Source organism: Lichenostomus cassidix, chromosome 11 (assembly GCF_008360975.1).
Source record: "Lichenostomus cassidix isolate B80296 chromosome 11, HeHo_3.0, whole genome shotgun sequence".
Lineage (NCBI taxonomy): Eukaryota > Metazoa > Chordata > Aves > Passeriformes > Meliphagidae > Lichenostomus > Lichenostomus cassidix.
Window position 1 is genome coordinate 20,009,085 of NC_139492.1, and position 16,801 is coordinate 20,025,885.

The window sequence follows — 16,801 nt, forward strand, 5'->3', positions numbered from 1 at the left end:
TTGGGACCCAGCGCTGTCCCGGTCCTCGCCAACACTTCCCCGACTCCACGCACCCCGCTTCGACCCGCTTCACTCTAATAAACCCTGGATTTCTAAAGCTCAGCGTCTGCATCTTCTAATCTCCACGTCTCCTGTTATCCTCCGTCGGGGGGTCAGCCTGTGCCCGCTTGCCGCGGCTTCCCGGCTCCGCTCCGCCGGTTCAGCGTGGGAGATCCCGGCAGGGACCTTGTTTTTGTGAGGTTTTTCGGGGTCCTGCCGCCTCCCCGGAGCGAGAAAACCTCAGTCTTGAGGAACTCATGCAGTGGAGAGTAATGACCCCTTATTAACATGAACAAGATTGCCATGCTGAACATTACTGTGGGCAACTTCTGTTTCTGTGAAGGCTGAGAAAGCAAAATAGGTGTAATCCCAGCAGGCAGGAGTACCAGGTTCTTTCTCTGGATATTTTCAAGTGACCTTAGAAATCCCTGCAGGAAAGGAAGGGCCATATCTCATGTCATTTGCCAGTGGCTGCAGCAGAGCCAGTGCTGCCCTGAGCCTGCTGCAGGTCAGTCACCCTGGCAGGCTCAGTGTGCCACAGATAGAACTTTCAGTACTTTATGCCTGCTCCAAAGGGTGAGCTGCCTCCTAGGCCTCATCTCTGTGCAGTGGTTACTCCTAGGAGAGTCAAGGAAATTCTGATGCCAAAAGTGTCACTATGATTAGCTTGAAACAGATAACAAAACTGTGAAACTTTTCAAGCTGAAATTGCCTCTGACTTGATTCCTTCCTCTATGCACCTGTTGTTCCCCCATGCTGGTGGCTGATTTGATCCGGCTTGGATTCATTTGTGATGTCACCGAGTGATTCTAAGAACTTTGCTGAGTTTCCTTCCTGCCTGAGCTCCCTTTTTGCTTTCTGCCATTGACATTTTTTATTTAGTAGGCCATCTCTTGCTTGGATTGCTCATGCCAGTTATCCCTGGGTTAATAGTGGGATAATTAAAGAAAGCTGAATTTATCTCAACAGGGGCGTCAAATTTTAAGATAAAAGATGGCATCTGCTCTGAGCAGTAAAATTGTTTTCTCTTAGTTTAGAGTCAATACTTATAAAACCTGACATTTTAAAATATGAGTCAAGTGTATTCCCGAAACTTTCTGCCTCTGAAGTTGAATGCTTTATGACATTAACAAAAGAAGGGTTGCACTAAAACTGTATTATCTTCATATTTTCAGGTCTTAGTCCTTAATTCCATAGGCACTTTGAGCATCGAATATTTGCAGGCTGGTAATCAAAAACTGTGAGCTAATGGGTTATCCCAGTGTCCAACCTGTAAATCCCACAATAGCTTCACTGTAAGAGTAGTGGGAAAAGCCCATGAGATCCTTGAGTTCTCTGAGGGCTCTCATGCTGAATCTGTCATGGATTCAGCAATGTTTTCATCTGTGAATGAAACTTTCAGATTCATTTTGTACTACAGAATGTAACTTTTTACCACCTTTTTGGTCTTTAGCTAAATCTTGATCCTTGTAACAATCTCTCCTAAAGGGGAGTAAACTGGATGAGAACACAGAACTTAGTCCATGCCAAGGACCGTGTCCTAGGTTGCAATATAGATGTAGTTAAGTATTCTACTGCTATCACCTGCTAATGACCCACTCCGGATGACAGACAATGGGCCATCCGTTAGCTGTTACCAGCTGCTAATGACCCTCCGGATGACAGACAATGGGCCATCAGGGACCCACCGTGTGACTCATGGACTTATCCCATTGTGGGATGCTTTGCCCAGGAGGGAGGAGCCAGGTGTTCCCACCTGGATATAACCTGGCCTTGGAACTGCCTGAGTTAGCCCTGTCTACTGGGTTCCCAGAGGACAAGAGCTACCACTGGATCTTCAGCTGGAAACTAGACCTTCACAGGATCACCGCTTCAACTGGACTACTTCAGTTGGACTGCTACTACCACCCTAACAGGGTGTCAGGTTGTATCTGACTTTGTCAGTGCTTTTCCTTGTATTATTTCACTTATTTTTAATTTCAATCTGGACTTGTAATCTCCCACTGGTTTGTTTTCAAACCAACACAGACTGTTTTTTGACAGGATGTGTCATATACTAAAATATATAATTAAGAAACGGCATTACTATTTTTAGTAGCTGACATTCCCCTTCATTTCCAGTCCCATTGCTCTCACTTCTTGTATCTTCTTCTGATTGTTCATTCTTTGTGTAGCAAAGCATCTCTTTCTATACTTCAGGAAAATGTTTAACATATTTTGGTATTTTTTATAGAAATTTTTTATTTGCAGATACTCAAAAAATAATGTCTACAGTGCAAGCTACTTATAAAGAGTGATTTAGCTTGAGCCATGCTCTCCCATCTTCTTTTTGAAAGTCTTTTCAGAGCAGCAAAGTGTAACATCTAAGTCAGTGGCAAGATTCCTCATTACTTAAGCAGTCTTCCCAAGTATTAGCTCAGCTCTGTAGATGTACTTCCCGAAACCAGACTATAGACTGCCAAAGTTATGCTTAAAAACTACTTTTACATTAAAAGGACATGTATGAATAATGTTGCAGGACGGCGACACAAATATTTTTAAAGGATTAATGCACAGTCATATATGAGACACATGTATAAGAGACAAATGAGGGTATTTTCTTCTTTGTGATTCAGTGTTACCTCATAGTACCACACAGTATAGGTGTGCTTTGAAACCAATGTTCTTGTTTGGCATTAGATGCCACTTTAGTTAGTATTGGAAATTGCTGTTTTAAGGAGAAGCTCATAACCATAATGTACTTTGGGTATCAGAGTGAATTACTCATACAAGTGAGGAGATGCTACTGCTCTAAACTAGCAGGATTTTGGTACATACTGATGCTAACCCAGGTGTACAGTCCTGCTGACAAGACTAATAAGACACTTATTAGTCTATTTCAGTGTCTAGTTTTAGATGCAATTCAGGACATTGAGATTTGTAAATCTAAGTTCCTTGCACAGTAGGCACTTTGAGAGCATATAAATTAAATGCTGGAAGTTGGTATCACCTGAGTGGGGAAAAAAAAGTATCAGTTTTCTGGATTTACAAGGACCTTAAATGTCTGGTTTTGGATTACCTCTTGTGTGGTGCCATGAAAGGTAGCTAGCTAAAGTCTAAAGCCATGATCTTTAGAGAATGTTTTGAGAACACCTCCCTAAAAGCAGCACTAGGAATTGAGTTTTGGGTAAGATACCCTGTTATTGTTCTGATGCATAATTTGTACACCAGATAAGGGTCTGCATGGGTTCCTACTGAGATTAGTAAGAGTCTTCAATCCATTAGACTAGGGCTAGGGTCTAGAAGAAAATAAGCTGTATTTTCTACATGCTTCTTTAAGCATACAATGGCAAAAACAAAAAAGAATAACATTTTCTTGGCAGATCACATCAGAGATATTTTATTTCAGATAAAAAATTGATCTATTTCCATTTAAGTCCCAACAAACAAGAAGGAAATATGTGAAAGGGCTTCCTTTGTAGGAAAGCAGTAGTCAAAATTTTGCATGCTCAGTGGTGGAGATATTAGCAGGCTGATATTACAGCATAGGAGAGATGAAATTCTCCACTTTGCTACATATTTCTTGCATGGCCTTGGCAAGTCATTCCATCTCACAGCTCTCTAGGTGTGAAATAGAGAGTAATAACACTGCTCCATCATCCACGGAGATGTAACATGAACAAATTAGATGATAAGCCATTCATGATGAGAGAAACCACTGAAGTTTGTAAGGTAAAGGCTGAAGATTGGAAAGTAAATTCAGCTGTTAAAGAAGGGAGGTTATCATTTAATCAGAAATGAAAGACTAGAGAGAGAGAGAATGGGTGTGGATAGGCCAAATACTGAGCCAAGGGGTAACTGATGCATACCAATAGGAGATGTCCTGTTAAACATCATAACATCATTTGTAGAAGTCTTGAGGCAAAGGTGATGGCCTAATACTGCAGAAGATAACAGAGGTGAGGAGCAACAGTATCTTTTTTTTTAAATTTTTTTTCTTTTTTTTTTTTCTTTTTTTTCTTTTTTGGTGGTATTTCAGCTATATGTTCCTCGGAACAGGACTTAATCCTGTATCTGAAAAATATATGCAGTGTTTTGGGCACCATGGATGTGATTAGTGAAATATAGCCCTAATTATAAGAGAGGAACTGTGTATGCAATGGCTCATTAACCACGCAAAGATTGTGAACAGATAAGACACAGCTTCACAGACTGATTGGTGCAAGATTACAGGTGACAAGCTGGAAACAGATTGGTCTGTGAGGGCCACTTGAATGGAAATGAGCAGTAATCAGGTAAATAGAAGTGAAAATACACTCTTGGTCACCTAACTTGGAAATTGCAAAGGACAGAGCTCTCAGTACAAGAGCCAGAAGCCAACAGAGCACAAGGATAACAAGAAATGAGGATGTGGTCATAGGGACCCTGAAAACAAGGGGAATGATACAAAAATGGAAGAGGAAGATAGCAGGGATTTGAGTTGGCTCACCTTGGAGCTGTTTCTACAAAGGAGAAAAGCTGTATTGATAAGTAATTAAATCATCTGTTGTTGGACCAAAATGCACATTAAAAAACCATAAGTGGTCCCCAGCTGCCTTTCCCAGATGAAGGGAAGGCTCTGGTTGACTTGTCATACACTGCTGCATACTGATCTATGGGCCTCCAAGGTCTTGGCATATAAAGTCTTTTCCTTTCAAAACTGTCATGTGAGGCAGCTTTTATGTGCAGTATCATGTGTCCCCTCCCTGGGGCAGAAAACACAACAGGAGAGGGGAGATGTTTGTGTTTCCATACACCACAACAGGCAAGATGGTAGATTGCCAGCTCTTTATTTACGTAGGAAATCGCTGCTGCTCCATCCCTGCCTACTCCCCAGGTGCACTCAGGATGCAGCTAAGGATAATATCCCCTTGTCACTCCCAGGACAGCTGTCCCATCCTTTCTGCTCCACAGTGCCCCACCCCTGCCAAATTGGTCTTCTTTCCCCCACCAGTTCTGCAGGTAGGAGAGAGGAGAAGCTGGACTGTTGCTGATATTAAGACATAGGAGAGATGAATTTCCAAGAAGTTCCAAACTTCCCAAGAAGTTTTGCATGCAGACTCCTGTCTGGAGCTTTGGCAGTAGCGATGAAATATTCTGGTTTAACAAGGTAGTAAAACAAATGTGTAGCTGCACTCTGGTTCCTAACAGGTCTGCCACATGCTACATTCTGCACAAACTGCCAGGCTGTTAGTTTAGCAAGCAGAACATCATCCTGCCCACAGCCTGCAGAGCCAGCCTGCATCCTGCAGCCAGTAATCTGCTTTGCAGCCCACAGGAGTGAAAGGCCTGAGAACAACACAGGAGCAGAATTTGGATGAAATAAAGAGAATTTAGTGTTCCAGTGCAATTAAAAACTCTTACTAGTCACAAATGCACTTAGTCACATTCCTTCACAGTTACCTTTTTCTATTCAGTTTCTTTCCCTAAGCAGAAAGGAGTGAAGCTAACTTGGTATAGATGACTCTCAGTGGTGTTTCAAATTGCAGAGCACTCTGTTCGCCCTCCCTGAGCGTCTGGACAGCAAGGTCTGCTTTGGGATGGACGAATAGCACCCTCAAGAGTTGACAGTGCTGCTTCAGGGAGCCATAGTATGCAACACACTTCCTTCCTCTCTTAGTTAAATCAGTTCCCTGGCTCATGTAACTTAAACAACAAGTTTTCTCTCTAATGTTTAAATATTTGCTATCAATCACTGTTGATATGAATGTGGAAATACTCATTTGTGCGTGTGTGAGAATGATCTGGTTCAAAACATTTTGTCTTCAGACAGGCAGGGCAAATAAAAAGACAAAGGTATGTCTTTTTTTGCTAAGTCTGGGAACCTAATTTTATACCGTATTAAAATAATTTGAACAGGAATTTAGATTTTCATGTAAAAATAGATTATTTAAAAGTTATTAACTTAGATAAAAGGGGTCTATGTAAAAAAACCAACCTCAAAATAAACCTAAAAAAAAAAGGAAAAAAAAACCAAAACCAAAAAACTGAGCAAACCAGTCCTTAAGTTGTGGGGACTTGTTCATTAATTACAGTAATTAGGAATGGAATCTGATGCTAAACTTTCTGATTTACTTTAAATTTTTTTAATATGTGGTTAGGCCTTAATTTCAGAATGATTATAAAATGTGAGAGCATTTTAAAGACTAGGGAGGCGTACATATTGTTATTAAATCACAAATTTATTTATACACTTCTGCTTACACTTTTAGTTATCATTCTGCTGTTTCACACAGCACTGACCTTTTATTTTAAATGTCCATGGCCTATTCCTGTTTCTGCAGACTTCAGAGTCAGACAAGGCCTCTTAAAAGCTCCAAGTACAAACTGCTTACCAGCCTTTATTCCAGATGATATTTCTCCTAGCAGGCAAAACATCCAGCTCTGTCCTATTTCTGGAAGTGGGTTCACTTGAGTAGAACAAGCTGAATTTGGACAGTTGGGTGCAGTCAGTGACATTTTACTCTCCACTCTGAAGCACCCAAAACTCTCTCCTGTCATAGACTTGAGCTTTTCCTCTGTACCATGACTTTGTTCAGAGTTCTGAGTATTTTGGTTGCTTAAATAGTGCTGCAGCTCCCTGTGGAAGCAGTCCTTGAGAGACACTGCTGCTGCATTGAAGCCAAGACGTATAATTTTAGGAAATATTGACTGCACATAAAACCAATTTAGGATTAATTTTTTTCAACTGATAGTGAAAAGTATACTCTGTAATCTGTAAATTAATGTTTCCCTGCTGTAATTAGAGAATTTATTCTCCTGAGAAGGAGTGTGCACACTGGAGTGTGCCAACTGACTGCTAGCCTTGCATTTGCTCATGAAACAAAGGTTTACACCCGAATTGTGTAAAACGAAAACATGAGGTTTTGGTGCGTTGTCATTTTTGTTTCATGATGAATACTTCATCAATTATTTTTAATTGTGAGAAATCCGTCAAATCCTTTCTGAGGAATTTAGTGTCACAAGTTTCTGTTTTACTAAGACAGTCAGAACCAAGAATTGCAGGATTTTTTTCTCCAGCCATCACTATGTTTTGATTCATTTTCCCTGCAGATCTTTCTGTAGCTATTTTAAGCCTGCACCTGCTCCAGTGGTCTTGGCTTGTCCTTTTTCAAAGGGACCTTCCCGACCAGGAGAGCTAAATGCCCATGGGACTCCCCAAGGCGCATCTGGGTGCTGAGCAAGGAGGGCGAGACACGTCTACTGTGCAGACTGCAAGTGATGGCAGCAGGAGGAATTCTGTGCATCCTCAAGTCTCCCGAACTGAAGTTTGAGACTCCTGGGGAGACTGCGGCCTGTACACAGGAGCCACACGTAGGTGCACACCCCAGAGGCGGGAAGCGGTGGCTGGGACACGCAGTTCCTCTCCAGTCCTGCACTGCGGGACCATTTACCGCCTTCAAGACCCCCAGAAAACGGAGGCTGGGAAGGCTGCCGCCTCGGGGCCGGGCACCCGCCCGTGGTACACAGGGGTAACTGGCCACTGCAGCGCTGGGCTGGAAGGTCCAGGCCCAGCTGCGCCCGCGGTTATCTCGGGTCAAGGCCGGAAGGCGGCCCATGCCTGGCACTGGTCGAGACTGCTGAGTGTGCGTTTGGGGCAATCGGTTGTTAAATTTACCTGCTCGATTCGTGCGGAGGTATCAAGCGGCCCGCAGGTGACCCGGCTCGGGCTATTCCGTGCAGGCAGGGCAGCTACTACGGGCTTGGGACCGACGGTAACCGCCGGAGAAGGCAGGGCTGCCCGGCCGATCGCCTCCGAGCAGCGGAGCCGGGGAGCCTCCGCGGCCACCGAGCTCTCCTGCTCTCCCTCTCTCAGCCCCTGCCCAACGGGCGCCATCCCCGGACAGGTCCTAGCGGCGCTCGGGGCCGGACTCCGCGAGTTCCGCTGTGACCGAGCGAGCCCCGCGGGTGCCGCCGGTGAAGCCGGGCCGCGGTGGATGCGACGAGGTCGGCCTCGGCCGGCTGCTCCGAGCCCGCCGGCTACAGGGCGCTGTAGGCAGGTAATCACCTCCGGTGAGGCAGCTCCTTGCGTCCCAAACCTGACGGGGCGAATATTCCCGACTGGCGAAATATTTGCAAGTATGCGCGGGTGATGGTAAACTTTGAGACTTTCTGCGAAGCCTGGCCAGGGAGCGCTGGGCCGGAGCTCTCGGTGCAGAGGTGGGAGCGGGCGGTGGAAATGTACCGACCGCGTTCGCCCGCTCTGCCCCGCCGAGTGGTCCCGGCAGCGCGGGCGCAAAGTCCCCACGCCGTTTCCCCGGGCCTCTTATCGGCGCGGAGCCTCCTTGCCAGGCGTTGTCCAGCGCTCACCGCCGGCCGAGCTCGGGGCGTCGGCGGGGGCAGGGCGAGGAGTGCGGGGCGCTCTCCCCGCGGAGCCGCGGCTCGCCGGGGGCGGGCAGGAGGTCGGCTGTGCCCGGCGGGGCGCTGGGATCCGGCTGCGCGGTGGTCAAAGGTTCCCAGCAGGAGGTTGGACACTAGAGGGCGATCCCCGGCACTGCTGCGGGCTGTATATATACGGCAGGCAGGACCGCGGCAGCACACTAGCAACAGGGCAGGCAGGCAGTGAGCGGAGGGGCGCTGGGCTGGGGGACGGGCTCCGGGCGCGCCGAGCCCTGCCGTGCAGCACCGTGCCGCGGGATTGCTAGAGCTGCCGCCGCCGCTGCTGCCGTAGTCCCGCTCGAAATCTGGATTGCAGGAGCCCTTCACCATGCCCGGCAGACTGTAGGTGCTTCATGGAGCAAGCCAATTTCTACGAGGTCGATTCCCGGCCCCCGATGAGCAGCGGCCAGCACCACCAGCTCCAGACTCCCCTGCCCGGCAGCACCTACAGCTACAGAGAGGCTCCCTCGGCGGCGGCACCTGCTGCGGGCGGCGCGGAGCTAGGCGATATCTGCGAGAACGAGAACTCCATCGACATCAGCGCCTACATCGATCCCGCCGCCTTCAACGACGAGTTCCTGGCCGACCTCTTCCAGCACAGCAAGCAGCAGGAGAAAGCCAAGGCCATCCTGGCCGGGGATTTCGACTTCCACACCATGCATGGGGCCGGCGCCGCTGCTTCGGCGCCGGGGCACCAGCCGCAGCACCACCAGCAGCCGCTCTTCGGCTGCGTAGCCGGCTACATGGACGGCAAGCTCGACCCCCTATACGAGCGCATCGCCGCACCGGGCTTGCGGCCGCTGGTGATCAAGCAGGAGCCCCGCGAGGAGGAGGAGGTGAAGTCGGCGGCCCTGTCGGCCCTTTATCCCCATCACACCCCGCAGCAGCACCCGTCCCACCTCCAGTACCAGATCGCCCACTGCGCCCAGACCACCATGCACCTCCAGCCCGGCCACCCCACGCCGCCCCCCACGCCCGTGCCCAGCCCGCACCACCCTCACCACCCGCACCCTCCCGGCGGTCTGCCCGCCGCGGGCACCCTCAAGATGATGCCCTCGGACCACCGGAGCAAATCGAAAAAGACAGTGGACAAGAACAGCAACGAGTACCGGGTGCGCCGGGAGCGCAACAACATCGCGGTGCGCAAGAGCCGGGACAAGGCCAAGCAGCGCAACGTGGAGACTCAGCAGAAGGTGCTGGAGCTCACCACCGACAACGAGCGGCTGCGCAAGCGGGTAGAACAGCTCACCCGGGAGCTGGAGACTCTGCGGGGCATCTTCAGGCAGCTGCCCGAGAGCTCTCTGGTGAAGGCCATGGGCAGCTGCGCCTAGCGCCGCGCCAGGACCGGCTGGGCTGTCCCGCCCGCGCATAGATACTGTATGTGCTGGCGCGCGGCAAGCGCGGTGTGCCGCGGGGAGGGGATGGGGGGTTGTTTTGGTTTGGTTTTGTTTCGTTCGTTTGTTTTTTATCAAATCATTACCTATACAAGAAGCCAGGCAGCTCTAGTATTGAAAGGTTTGTGCCTTACGGATGACACACGAGTAAGCTGAAAACATGGTAGGTTTTCTAAGGAGAAAGGCAAGGGGAAGAAAGAATTAAAAGACCACGTGTCTACACAGGGTAAATAATAATAATAAATAATAATAATAACAATAATAGTAACAACAGTAATAAAGCATGCATAGCAACCCAGATGTGCCTTAAAAGCTGTCTGCAGGAGTTCTGGGGCTTACTATGCCCTCCAGCCTCCGGAATGCAAGGAGATGTGCAGGCTTGAGGGTTGGGGTGTCTGGGTGTCCTGCCAGGCCCCTTCCAGCTAGCCTGCAGTGCAGCAGGCAGGAACAGCTTTGAGGAAGTCAGCGATGAGAAGAGGACTTGAGGCTGAGAGATGTGCAGCACTGGATGCCCATTAAGAGCACTGAGGTGTGGGGCAGCCACCAGACTGCTGCCAGGACTGTTCCAGCCTGGCTGGAGTGCCTCTGCTGAGCCCTGTCTTCTACCTTGGCTGGGAGCAGGGCAAGGGGCCAGAAGTGCTGCAGAACCGATGGACAGCCTGGGACTGATGGAGGAGCAGCTTGCAAGAGTATGTTGAGCTCTCTCCATCAAACGAAAGAGCAGCAGTGTCTTGTACTGTATGTCACAACGTGGCAAAAGCACAAATGAATAAATACCTATTGATGCGGGTATTTACTATGAACTTTCAATGTATTTTGCTTTATTCCAGGACATTTAGCTCTTCTCCAAGTCTCTGTCCATCCAAGCTGTGCCTCATGTAATGTGAAAGCCATTCTGTGTACACTAGCTATACTTTATTGCCTTACTTAGATCTTTGCCATCACACAACTTTCTTATCTGGTGACAGAGACTATGCCCTTGTGCTGCAATGTTATTTTATTATTTGTATGGGTGGGTGAGTATGAATGAGTGTTGCTTTCTTCACATTGTTCTGTACTGGCTGCTGCCTCCTGACCCCAAGGCAGAGGTGCCTGGAACAGTTTGTGGGGCTGCAGGATGCCTGTGATGGGGCAAGGAGGCTTGTCCCTGGTGCTGCTGCACCTTTGGACTCTTCTGCCAGAGTGAGAGAAAAGTAAACAAAGCAACAGGCCCCCAGGGTGTTCTGGTAGCCATGCAGAACATTTCTTCCTTGTGTCATAGCTGCATAACAATTTGTCCAACTGAAGTAAGTCTGGACAAGAGAGGAGAACAAGGTGGATTAAGCTGTTTGAAAGCATGACGGTGAGAGTACAGTGCTGGCAGCGTGTGTATGTGTGTGCAGTGTGTGTATGATATGTATACGTGTATGTATATGCACACACATTGGTGGGTTTTTTAATTTGGGGGAGGGGGAACCGCATATAAAATTTGTCAGAAGTTCTGGTTACGTTCATAAATAAACAGCATATATTCTACCATAACCATCTGCCTATCTTGTTTCCAGTCCTTCTCCTGCAGCATGAAAGCAAAGGCTCTCCACTTCCTCCAGACCAACATCTCCAACGATTTCTGCATCCCCTGCTAGGGCTGGTGACTGAAACGTATTAATGGAGTGCAAGTCCCCAGTTTTCGTCCCAGAGAAATAAATACACGGTTGCCTTTAAGAGAACGGCAATTTCCTAAACACTTGCGGCGTCAGATGTGTGCCCGTGAGTCACGCCTGGCTTCACTCTTTACCCCGCCGCGGCCGGGCCGGGGGCCTGCGGGCGGGCTGCGGGGCGCGGGGGACGGGCGGGACGAGGGAGACGCCGGGCGCCGAGGACGCGCAGCCCGCCCGCTTCCCCGGGCCCGGTCGGCTGGGCAGCCCGCGCTCCGCCCGCGAAGGCGGGGATCTCAGCGGGGCGTGGGGGGCGAGCCCAGGGCATGGCGGGGCCTGGCAGAAAGAGGCGGCGGCCGCGGTCAGGGCCGGCCCGCCCGGCAGCGCTGCTGCTGCAGCTGTCCGTCCCTTCCCGGGGAGACACCGCCCGGGCCCCTCCCCTCCCCTCCCCCTCCCCCGGGGAGTTTCGCTACCATGGGATCGGGCCTAGAGACGCCGCCCTGGGGCCCCTTGGTGTCGCTGGGGCAGGCCCGACGGTCATGGGGGCGGGAAGGGGCAGCTGTGAGGGGGGAGGCGGCTGCGCCCGGGCCATTCCTTCCCGGAGCTGCCGCGTGCTGGCGGCCGGCCCTGAGATGAAGTCGCCCTCGTCGTGTGCCGCAGTGCCCGGGCGCCCTGTGACCAGGTCAGCAGGGTCCCGGGGCGGCGTCACCCCTCTCCTCTGGCGGGACCTGGTGCCCGTGCGGGCGGCCTGCGGCTGGGCTGGGACTGCGTCTCAGGCGTGTGAGGGAAAGCTGCCCCGGCCCTTGTCCCTTCAGCAGCCCCTGTGTCGACCTTTCCCATGGAAGGGGATCCACCGGGAGAGCCGCGCTCCCCGCAGCTCACTGCTTCGTGGTGTGTCCATTGCCCTCATGCTGTGTATGTCCAGCGCGGTACATGACAGCAGAAATTAAACACCCCAGAGAGAGAATTGCACTCACAAGTGTGTGACCCGGCGATGCGTGGGCCATGAGGGTAAGACTGGACTCCTGAAGCACCTCAGCCTGGTGCAGGTGCAGCCCCCGAGTCCTGCTTGGCCGTGGGCTGGATGAGGGTAGTTCCGAGGGGCTTTGCCCTCCTCCTAGCAGGGTTCGTGCTGGGCTATGAAAGGGAGGGATGGCAAGGCTGCTCTTCCGAAGTCCACTGTGGTGGTGACTCTGCAAGCACTCGCTGATTGGGGTGGTGAAAGGTGAATGCTAATCAGGATCAAGTATTTCACTTTTCAGTTACATGTAAGTTGTGGGGTCCAGAGATAGGTATTTTCCAAGGGGAGAGTTAAGTTCTAGTGATGTTGGGCAAAAATAATGACTTGTGCTTCCTTCCCAAGCTCTGCAGAGCTCTACACCCGTTGGGTAGGATGTGCCTTACTGAATAATGCTGTCCAACATGTAAACTGAGGAGATGCTGTTATCATTTGAGCAAAGATTATTGCAGGGTATATATGGGAGGGACGGTAATCTAGTGGTTAGAGCATGGGAATACAGTCCTGGTTGTTTGAGTTCCATTCTGAATTGTGACTCAATGTGTGTGTGTGGTTTCAGCAAATCATTTATGGCCTCAGACAAAGCAGATTTTTCCATTAATTTAAATGAGCTGTAGATTAAACTAGTCTTCAGTGGCAAAAGAATCAGCCATTATGTGATTCAAAATTAAGATCACCTATCTACCACATAGGTGTTTCAATAGTTACTAAACACAGAATGCCATGGAATACTACAAAGGGTATATTATTGATTGCAGAAAAGTGTTTAGAAACTCTTGCTTTCAACACATTGCCAAAGCGAGCAGCGTTCTCTAATCCTAACCCTAACTGTAGGCTGAGACCTCAACAAGGCCCTCAGTCATGGGCTTTGACAAAACAGTTCTCACAGCACAGAGTTTTTTGCAGTCTCTGCATGCTCATTGTGGACTGCCTTTTGCCTTGGCAACGAGTTCCCAGCCCTTCCCAACTGCAGATCTGCATTGCTCTTCTTTTCAAACCAAAGCCTTACCCTGGCACACAGCTGAGCCTTCGAAAAGTCCTTAAGTCATTGCCCAGATGAAAAAGGTTCTGAGAGCAACATGTCCAGGAATGTTTGCCTTAGCACCAGGTTGTCAAAGCCTGCAGTCCTGCAGTGCTCGACTGACAGATGACTCTGTGCATTGCCTGTTTCAGCAGTATTCAGGCATGAACTACACATGCTGGATGGTGGAAAGGATTTTATGCACTGTCCACTCAAAATATCACAGGACAGTTGGAGCTGGAAGGGACCAGTCTGTGCTGCTGCAGAGGATGGCAGGCAGCGGCTGTGCTGCTCTGGTATGCTGTGGTAAGTGATAGGACCATAGGCAGGGAGTGTTCTCACATGTGGTATTTCCACTCATCTCCCTGCACCCAGGCACCCTGCACAGAGACTAGCCTGGCATGGGCAAAGGCTTGAGCAGCTCCACTTCTGGGAGGGTGCTGTAGGTATATGTACTCAGCAACATTTGTCTTCATGACTGCTGGGTGGCTGAGCCTGTTCCTTTTATGCACAGCACTGTGCAGTCCTTCCTTTTCCACCCCTGCCCCTCGCCAGTCCCAGTCATGGGGCTGGGGACGTGGAGGGGGTGAGGCAGGGGGTGGGCAGTGACTGAGAGGCTGAGCAAGTAATCAGATGTTGAGGAAGGGAGTAATTGTTTGCTAGCACTGTGTACAGAGTTGAGAGATTGCTCATGACCATAGCAAAGTCCTGCAGCAGGTTCGGGGTGGTGGAGGAATGTCCAGATTTCTGAGTCTTTTATTTTTTATTGCTGCGATTGGTGAATTGCCCCTGAGGAGCTTTTGTCATCCACCCGCTTCAGGAGTTTGGAGGAAAGGAATGAATTTCATAGTGAAGTGACACAGTGCAAAATGCTTTGCTGGTAGGAGAAAGCAGGTGTTTTGCACTTACTGATTTGTATTTATTAGTTGAATTGGCTTAGACCCCAATTCAGTGGTGAAAAGAATGGCAAGTGTCTGAGTAAAGGGTGGAGAAACAGGCCCACTGCCCTCTCTTGGCATATTAAAGTAAAAAATAATGTTTTATACATTTTCATCTCTGGTTTTGTGTGTCTTTCTTCCCCTGTGATGAAATTCATATTTATACACATGAAATTGCATACAAATATCAGTGTTACAGTGTGGTTTGCAGTGTGGTTTACAGTGTGGTATCATGCTGAAGGTAACTGCATTTTAAAGCCAAGACTTAAGCATGTGACAAGGAACTTCAGAAGAACCAGAAAGTCTGTTCAGATATTTCCTTCCAGTCCATATATTAGTATTAGTATTAGTATTAGTATTAGTATTAGTATTAGTATTAGTATTATTTTATGGTACTGTTTATTGTCTCAGACTTAGTCTATGGATCCAAAGAGAGAAAATCAGCCCATATCACAAAGAATTTACACCTTTGGTGGAAGAATCACCATATGCTCAGCTGATTGAACACCTGTATATCCAGAGTAACCCAGCCTGTGTATGTAGCCTAAAATAAAAATCAGCTGTTTGGAATACAGATTTTTTAATGTCCTTTCTATTATTGAGGTTGCTCCTCAAGTTACCCCTGGTGGGGCAAAGACAATATGTTTACACTACCTTTACTGCCAAGTACTTTGCTAAAGACTTCCACGAACGCCCTCTCTAGGCGGGAGCAATGGGCTGATGTCTTCAGGAGTGTGTGGGAATACCTCTTTAATTGGAGTGGAATTCTCACAAAGGGAATCTGATTCATTAATCTCAGTAAGTGCAATTTTCTTAGTTTAACACCATCCTATTTTACTGCAGTATTGCATCTTGCCTCTGAAATTAATAGTCAACCACAAAGAAAGACAGGTCTGGCAGAATGGAAGTCAGGCATTATATTATCCCATGAGTCACGTACATGCAGAGAACCAAACAAGTGTCAGCCAATGGCTTTGAGCCCAAAATATGTCAAAGAGGAGATGAGTATCTTCATTTGTATTAAGTAGATAGAAGGCTTGTTGCCGTTCCCATTAAATGTGTTGGAGTTCTGCCATTGCCTTCAGTGGGAACAGGGTTGGTCCCATGTGGTAGAAGCTGGCTCTGCTTACCTGCACTGACTGTATTTTCTGAGCGGCAGGGCAACTTATATTTTAACAACAGTTCTTAGTCAATGCGGAGATTCAAGACCTCTCCTAGTTTTAGACATTACTCTTTATTAGTTTGATGACTTGACTTCTACAGTACGTTAGGATGCTTGGTAGAAGGCAGCAATGGAAGCTTTTCTGAGTGCAGCTTCACTGAAAAGTAGAGATGAATTAGCATAGAACCTTTCCTGTAAGGGGTTTTGTGATTTCTAGTTGTTTACATTTAAAATAAAGAACCACATTTAGGAATTCCACTTTAGACATTCAAACCACTTTCTCTGGCAAAATCACATTGGAGTCAGGGGAGGTCTTGGCTGAATAAATGCCTCAAAATACTACAGAACTTTCTTGAATACTGTGAAAATTTTGTGTCTCAATTTTCGCACTCTGGGTATTCACTCCACAGCTCCTAATGCATCTGGCTGCATACCTGCCTCAAGTACCAAATTAATCTTGAGCTACTGTTACATACTGGATCCACCATGTGATTTGTATACAAGTCCCTCAGGGAGGGGAGACTATGTGAATAACAGTAAGTTCACACAAACTGGCAGCTCTGAGATCAGGGCTGAATGCTGTTGGTTACTAAGTGTCACATATTCTAGCTCTTATATACAAGCTTATAATAATTTCTGTCATATAAATTCTACTTTTGTTAAATTGTCATTTATACATTAGGGTTTAATTGCTTTGGTGGAACCATGTTCAGTTTGGTGGACTGGGAATGTAACTTCCCTAACTTCTAAAAAGTTATGTTCACGTTTTTATTGATATGTCAGTTCAATTGAAAGACTGATGACAGAGTCAGGCTGAAATGAATGTTGTTGATTCATAATTGTGCGAATTAGCATTTAGACTTCTCATAAACTAATACAAAATTTGAAAGGCTATGTGCCAGTGCTGTTTGCTTCATTCCAGTCAGCAACCCTCCTGTGTTTACTGGAACTCATATTGAATATCAAAAGAATGGGATTGCCAGAGTTTTCATACCAAAAATTTCTTGATATGTCTTATTATTTGTTACAGAATGGGCTTATTCAAATTGTTTCTGAAGGCAAGGGGAGTTGCTGTTGACTGGAATAAAACTGGGATTTGATTCCCTAGACTGCAGTTTTAAGAATAGCACTGTATGTTTGGTTTGCTAAATGAGGAATGTATATAACAACTATTGGCAACATGTTTTTGAAAAAG

The 16,801-nt window shown here is 47.9% G+C and overlaps 2 protein-coding genes across 10 annotated transcripts in view; both read left to right on the forward strand.

Annotated features, from left to right (window-relative positions):
* Positions 1–7,766: 7,766 nt before the first annotated feature.
* CEBPA (CCAAT enhancer binding protein alpha) lies at positions 7,767–11,351 on the forward strand. Of its 2 annotated transcripts, none has more exons than XM_085072090.1 (2): positions 7,767–7,904; positions 8,753–11,351. In XM_085072090.1, exon 2 carries the CDS (start codon positions 8,790–8,792, stop codon positions 9,765–9,767), a length of 978 nt encoding a protein of 325 aa, XP_084928216.1. In that variant the 5' UTR covers positions 7,767–7,904; positions 8,753–8,789; the 3' UTR covers positions 9,768–11,351. The 2 variants fall into 2 exon arrangements, with proteins under 2 accessions (XP_084928216.1, XP_084928215.1); XM_085072089.1 differs by lacking the exon at positions 7,767–7,904 and adding an exon at positions 7,924–8,057.
* A 144-nt stretch (positions 11,352–11,495) lies between these two features.
* LOC146432438 (uncharacterized) overlaps positions 11,496–16,801 on the forward strand; it is a 38,018-nt gene continuing 32,712 nt past the window's right edge. For 5 of the 8 annotated variants that reach the window (XM_085072091.1, XM_085072093.1, XM_085072092.1 and 2 more), the window contains exons 1-2: positions 11,496–12,478; positions 16,017–16,142. In XM_085072091.1, coding sequence (XP_084928217.1) covers positions 11,794–12,417 — 624 coding nt within the window. In that variant the 5' untranslated portion in view covers positions 11,496–11,793 and the 3' untranslated portion in view covers positions 12,418–12,478; positions 16,017–16,142. The remainder of the gene's footprint in view (positions 12,479–16,016; positions 16,143–16,801) is intronic. The other 3 variants (XM_085072096.1, XM_085072097.1, XM_085072098.1) reach the window with 1 other exon arrangement.

Bases quoted from the DNA above. Each gene is read 5' to 3' on its own strand.
- CEBPA (XM_085072090.1), top strand. From the start codon at position 8,790: ATGGAGCAAGCCAATTTCTACGAGGTCGATTCCCGGCCCCCGATGAGC.